Raw genomic sequence first — 7,433 nt, forward strand, 5'->3', positions numbered from 1 at the left:
ATGAGAATGAAAACATTGTAAATGTGTACAGCGCCCTTTGGTCAAACTAGTGGCAAGAAGGCCCTGAAGAAAAAAAGGCTCTACAAGACAACAGAGGACTTAAAAAGGACTTTAAAAACGAATGAAGATAATAATGGTGTAATACCGGATTTCTGTTGAAATGTCATTGAAAACTATAAAATAAAGTTCTATAACATATTTGTGACATGCATTTTTTTCTTTTACAGTAGTCAATACACTTTCAAATGATACAAACATTATACGAGCTTACCAGGCATCAATATTTGATATATTTTGATAGCACTGTTATATAGAACATATTTGTGGACCGGATGTCTTAAAGCATCATGCGCGTACCCATGTATATTATACTTTCCTTTCGAGAACCAGTCTAATTAGATCGGATTTCATATAGAACTTCAAAACCGTCATGTATTACTGATTCTGTCATGCAAAATAGTAAGTAGAGTGCAATTTGATCATTTCCCTATCCTCAGGAGCGTTGGTCTACTGATCGCGGGGTCGTGAGTTCGAGCCTCATGCGGGGCGTATGTTCTCCGTGACGATTTGATAAAAGACATTGTGTCTGAAATCATTCGTCCTCCACCTTTGATTCATGTGGGGAAGTTGGCAATTACTTGCGAAGAACAGGTTTGTACTGATACAGAATCCAGGAACACTGGTTAGGTATCTGCCTGCCGTTATATGACTGAAATACTGTTGAAAAATGGCGTTAAACCCAAAACAAACAAATCTGCTATCCACCAATTAAAAGTGCGTGTTTAGACATAGATCTGAGTTAATTTTTCTTTGACATTTGCATTCTTCATCTTTCCCAGCTAGTCGTGCTTCGTCGAAGGACACGGTTGAACGCGACCTATGTTGCAAACAAGGAGCAAATAGAAACTCTGAATTTGGTTCATCGATGTAGTCCCTTAAGCTCTTCATGGTTTCTTGTAGGCGCATTATTTCTGGGGCTGAAACACAGTCGAAATATCAACTAAATAAAACCACTTTAAAACATCCTTACCAAAACAAATCGACATGTAGTAATATAGTCACGTGTGGATTGGTATAGCAGACATATTACTTCATACATTTATTCATCATCAAGCAACATTTCAAAGAAAACATATTATCAAAAGTTTACATGTATGTGACATCGTGTATACAAATGTCACATTGTATATGGTCACTTCGAGAGCTTTGTATAGAAACCGTAAGCAGCTGTTAACTCGAATGTGGCTCCATATACATATAATAAAATTCTATATTCGAAAAGGAGCCAAATACAATGTGACATCGTAATTTGACGATCAACTTCCAGTATAATGAAGGTAAACTGGTTTGTGTCACACCACCCCACACATAATCACTTTTGTAATTTATTAAGTCAGTATGTTTCATGTTTATAATTAATGTTTCTTCATCAGCTTTATTCATGACGATCTTTTCTGGAGATAAATTCATCATTTTTTGTACAAAATAGATTAACATTATGGCGTAAATAATTATAAAAGCATGCGAAATAAATAAATCAATAGCAGTACATACCGATATTCTTAAACAGTTCAGTTGTTTCCTTAAATTCCGTTGCAAATGAATTAAATGGACATGACATTTCTTGATCTGTTAACTTATGAAGCTCAATCGCGTGTTCTATTATTTTCGAACAATCAAGTGCTTTTTCACTTCTTTTGTGAGTCTGCGTCAGTTCCTGTCAAGCAAAATAAGATGATACAGTAACATGTAAAGAGATGAACACAAATGAAAGATAAAATTGGTAAATAAACACATATATTTATGCAGTAGTTCCTTCTGTCTACCCTAAATATGTAAAAGAGACAGGATTGAACGTGTTGATATTGAAATTTGAAAAGGAAGTACATTAGCATTGTACCACTATTGCGCGTAAGATTTATATTTGATATCAATTATTTTAAAACTCCTCAAAATATTACAATTAGTGAAAAATACATAGAGTTCAAATTATTTAAAAGTTATACAAACGAATTATTTACAACGTGGTTGGTTGCCCGTTGTATTACTGGATGGGGGGATTTTTATGAGCTTGCGCTCTTTGCGGGTGGTAAAAAGACTGCTCAATAATAAGTAAACCTACATAAAACCATCACTATATTACAAATTGTATTGCCACTATAAAATGAGTTTACATCACACAATTTATTGTACAGGAGGCTTTGTTTAGATATGTTATTAGTTATATCTTACTGGAGTTTCCGCCTCCCCCACCCCTTATTTTTGGTCCGTTTGTAAGCATTTTCAAGTCTATGTCCACCCACGAAACAAACATAAGTCTTGTTCTTACATTTGGAAATATCATATTATCTTTTATTTAATCTGTGGAAAGATATTTTTCTTCAGTTTTAGATGATAATTATCAGTCTGTAAATGGACTGAATTAATCGTCATTTGGATGTAATGTAATAAAAACGTGAGGGGGTGTGTCTGCGGAAGGTCAGAGGGGACATGAGAGTTTTATCTTTATATTATCTCGTGGCCATGAGATATAAAATAAAAGAAAAAAAAGAAAAATAAGAAAAAAGCTATCTCGTTGGCCGCGAGAAAACAAAAGTTTATTCATGGTAACAAGATAGCTTTTTGTTTTTGTTTTTAAACTATCTCGAGATTACATTTTAGCTTTTTTCTTTTTTCTCGTGGCCAGAAAATTTTTTTCTTTTATATATTAAAAAAAAACTCTTGTGGCCGCGAGAAAAAGAAAAAAAGCTGAAAGCTCGTGGCCACGAGATTATATAAAGATAAAACACACATGTCCCCACTGAGCTTCCGTATGTGTCCGTCTGCGATTAATCTAATATAGCCATCAAAAATCTTTAGTTTTTAGCTCATCAGTCACAAAGTGACAAGGTGAGCTTTTGTGATCACGCAGCGTCCGTCGTCCTTGCGTCCGTCCGTCCGTCCGTGCGTGCGTAAACTTTTACTTGTGACCACTCTACGGGTCACAATTTTCATAGGATCTTTATGAAAGTTGGTCGGAATGTTTATCTTGATGATATCTAGCTTAAGTTTGAAACTAGATCAGGTACGATTAAAAACTAGGTCAGTAGGTCTAAAAATAGAAAAACCGTGTGACCTCCCTAGAGGCCATATTTTTCAATGGATCTTCATGAAAATTGGTCAGAATGTTTATCTTAATGATATCTAGACCAAGTTTGAAACTGGGTTACGTGCGGTCCAAAAAACTAGGTCAGTAGGTCTAAAAATAGAAAAACCTTTTGACTTTTCTAGAGGCCATATTTTTCAATGGATCTTCATAAAAATTGGTCAGAATGTTTATCTTGATGATATCTAGATCAAATTTAAAACTGGGTTACGTGTCATCAAAAACTAGGTCATTAGGTCAAATATTAGAAAAACCTTGTTACCTCTCTAGAGGCCATGTTTTTCATGGGATCTTTATGAAAATTAGTCAGAATGTTTATCTTGATGATATCTAGATCAAGTTTGAAACTGGGTTACGTGCGGTCCAAAAAACTAGGTCAGTAGGTCTAAAAATAGAAAAACTTTTTGACTTTTCTAGAGGCCATATCTTTCAATGGATCTTCATGAAAATTGGTCAGAATGTTTATCTTGATGATATCTAGGTCAAGTTTAAAAATGGGTCACGTGCCTTAAGGAACTAGGTCATAAGGTCAAATAATAGAAAAACCTTGTGACCTCTCTAAAGGCCATGTTTTTCATGGGATCTTTATAAAAATTAGTCAGAATGTTCAACTTGATGATATCTTTGATAATCTAGGTCAGGTTCAAAACTGGGTCACATGAGCTCAAAAACTAGGTCACTACGTCAAATAATAGAAAAAACGACGTCATACTCAGTTCAAAACTTGGTCATGTGGGGACAGGTGAGCGATTCAGGACCATCATGGTCCTCTTGTTGAATTTTAAAGATCAATATTGGCGAAGAATAGTTTATTGCCTGTTCATTATGAATCACTTATTAACAAACATAATTACATTTTTCTTTGTCCTGCACGGGTAGTTTACATTTGCGGCCATGTCATTTTGCCCTGCATAGAGTGCGCGGGCGCGAAATTGTGGAATGGGCCGAATTTATACCTCAATTTTTGTAGACAACTCTTGGATTGTTCCTTTCATTGACTGTCGTTGCCTTGCATCCTTTTCGATTTTACGATCGTATTGGTCAAGGAGATTATTCAGAAAGGTGGCATCGAAGTTATTATTGACTACTTGCAAGTTGTGGTTACCTATCTGTACGTTCTCACTGCTATCAAACTGAACTAATCGAGATACATGGTCCTTAGAAATCTGAAAAAAGCACGTTTAATGTCTGTCATTGACGAAAATAAATATTTTGTGCTGGCCTGTCAGATTACGAAATTTTGTCTTTAACTGAATTTTATATTAACTACATTTTATTGTGTTACAACAGTGTTTGGTATAAAATACGAATCTATGCTTTAATAAGCTGAACATGCTGTTATGCTTTTACATTATAAACATCGTGCACACATTTTCAAAAAACTTAAATTCCTTTATTTTATTATTTCTCTTTATAGCATAAACATGTAAACTGCTACAGTGTACATATGGATATTGAACATTTTTGCATGGATGGTTTCAAGATAATTCCAGACAATTGCATAGAATGTATCACATACATTCTGCAAGTCTTCACACAAACTAGTCCAACCACACGTGTTACGCGCAGTTCGGATTTGTGATGGTGAAATGCTAGTGAATTGAAGGCAGCGGCTTAAACCACCCGGACAAGTGTGCGCGTGTGTGGAGAGGGGGTGGATGGGGTGGAGCCCTTCTGGTCTCCTGAGTTTGTTTTGTGTGTGTTCTAAAAGGTTTGAACATTGGCAAAAAGAAGCTTATGTTTTATTTGTTTATTAGTTTGATGTGATAAATAAATGTATAAATATCTTATGTCAGCTTGATAACGCTATGATAACTATGAGATAATTTCTCGATTTATATACGCATAAACTTGGGCACATAGTTTATATTGCATTTATCAAGTTAAAAGTTGTCATGGAATAAAAGTGATTACTTAATTAATTAATTGGTTCATTTATTTATTGATTTATTAAGCGATATATATAGAACATTGGGTTCGGGTTTTGGCGTATTAGCACATTGATGTGCGGGTCATATATGTAAGAATACGCGCAAGTTTCTCATAATTAATAATGTAAAATTATATGTAACATAAATATACCCAAAATGGACACACAGACCTATGTTCAAATATGGAATTCAATAAACAATACTGCAAACAAATGGTTATGACATAGACCTTTTTTTCCTTTTAACTAGTTAATGGGCACGAAATCAATAAATCGTTCATTCAATTATACTAATAAAATACCTCCTGAAGTCGATTGTGTTCTTGTTCATACTTCCGCACTTTTTCAGTTAACATTCTATTTTCTTCTCTTAATATCATACATTCTTCTTTACAGTTTCGTTTAGTTTTTGTTCGTACAAAATGACTTCCAGGCGGCAGCCAGGAAGGATTCGGATCTGCTTTTAAATTCCTTTTAACATCATCGGTTCTTTTGTCAGTTGAAGTTGTCTCTGGCAACATACTGCATTGCTTTCGGGTTTTTCTTCCCATTTTGTTTCAGCCGAATTAACACATTGTAGTAAAGAACACTTGTACCACTTTCATTAGTCTAATCGATGCATTAAATATAGTCTATTTATACCTTTATCTTGCATGATGATACGTCATACACTTTATGACAATTCAGCGGTATTTTAAACAAATATTGAGGTCATATATTAACTGATTTTTTTTCTCAAGTTCATCATTGAATTTCATTTGCAATAAATGTGATGAAATCTGTGTAGAGGCCAAAATTTCCATGAATACTTGTATACAGAGAACAATGCTTTAAACATGTCTGTTACTTTAGTGATAAAACGGTTTGTAGCAAGGGCGAATCATGTGGATTTGTGTTTGTAGACATCAGTTGCTGTAGAGGCTCTCTACATCCCTCTTATCTGATTGTTCCAGGACCTAAAGTAAAAAAAGCACACACCATTTTTGATAAAATGATAAATAACTGGCATGAAAATAAAGCAAAACAGTTGTGTTAAAAACTATTTCTATGCAGAATGTATAAATACGTAAGTTTCGTTCGTGAATAGACTGATATATTTTAATTGCATATGACAGCCTTTTTCTCCTCTTTCATTTACATATGTAAAAATGGTGTTATGGTTTTGGTCGTGTTCATCACTTTAAAATTGTGATCATATATGTCGAGTTGCCTAATTGAACTGTTATTCATGCATAAACTGCTGTTCTTGTAGCTTTTTTTTGTTTTAACAGGAGAGAAAACGTTTGTTAACAGAGAGATTCTTGCGCTCAAGTGTTGTTAAAACATCTTTTTATATATGCGTGGCAAAGCGTAAACGTATTACGGTCCCAGAACGGATAATGCAGAAATTCTCGCGCATTTCATAGAAATTCAATGACGTTGGTGGACAAAGTATTAATTTATTACTTTTTACGCGTTCTATGCTAGAATAGTTCATTTCGTGTTATAGCATCTTCAGCATCTTTGGGTACCAACCAATCCCTCGGAATTCTGCGGATGTTATAACAGGCAAAATCTTGCGTTATCCCTACAATATCGTATTAGTGGTAACATTTAAAGTATCGGCAACAACATGAGCTATTTGAATTACTATCCATAATGGTGTTATCAGAGATGTCATATGCCTACATGTACTCTTCAGTCTACATTCATAAAATGTTATATATTATACAATTATAATGAATTATTGCCTTTTTAAGATTTAATGTGGATTTATCGACCTGTTAAAAGCGATATCGATCGTGGGCGCAGTCCGAGGTTGATATCGCTTTTATCAGGTCGATAAATCCACATATCGACCGAACCTAAAAGGTAACAATTGTTTTATCATTAAATCCAGCATACTTAAATAAGTATAAAAATTGAATACAAATATCTGCAGCCGTTGGTCATTTCTCGCCGTAAATTGTGTACGAAGTCGCATTGTTTTGACTTCAAACCGTGATGACGTCACAACTGGAGGTCAATACATGTTTTTCACTCCGCCTTCGAGTCAATACGGCTTTTCATCATTGATCATGTGACTACATCTAGACCAACGGAAAGGACTATATATATAGATTTAATAATAAACTGTGATGTTTAAATTTTACTTAAAATGAGGTCATGTGACTGCTAAAACTATTATCGTCATACTTTTATAAAGCTGGTAAAATCAAGACATTTTGGACTATGACTGCACATTGGCAGAGTTTTTATGCATTGATAAATTTTTAACCTGGATCGATTTGTTTGTCAGTTAAACAGAGGAGGAAGTCATGAGATACATACACTGTCGTAAACAACGGTTGACACGCGGACCGGTTAGAGAATATTATC

The 7,433-nt window shown here is 34.5% G+C and overlaps 1 protein-coding gene across 1 annotated transcript; it reads right to left on the bottom strand.

The window, feature by feature from the left end:
* Positions 1-768: 768 nt before the first annotated feature.
* LOC128547359 (uncharacterized) lies at positions 769-5,688 on the bottom strand. The gene is made up of 4 exons (XM_053519942.1): positions 5,378-5,688; positions 4,102-4,311; positions 1,555-1,717; positions 769-977 (listed from the first exon to the last, which is right to left on the bottom strand). The coding sequence occupies exons 1-4, from the start codon at positions 5,624-5,626 to the stop codon at positions 769-771; spliced, it is 831 nt and encodes a 276-aa protein (XP_053375917.1). The 5' UTR covers positions 5,627-5,688.
* Between the last annotated feature and the right edge of the window lie 1,745 nt (positions 5,689-7,433).

The sequence above is a fragment of the Mercenaria mercenaria genome, chromosome 1 (genome assembly GCF_021730395.1).
Source record: "Mercenaria mercenaria strain notata chromosome 1, MADL_Memer_1, whole genome shotgun sequence".
NCBI lineage: Eukaryota > Metazoa > Mollusca > Bivalvia > Venerida > Veneridae > Mercenaria > Mercenaria mercenaria.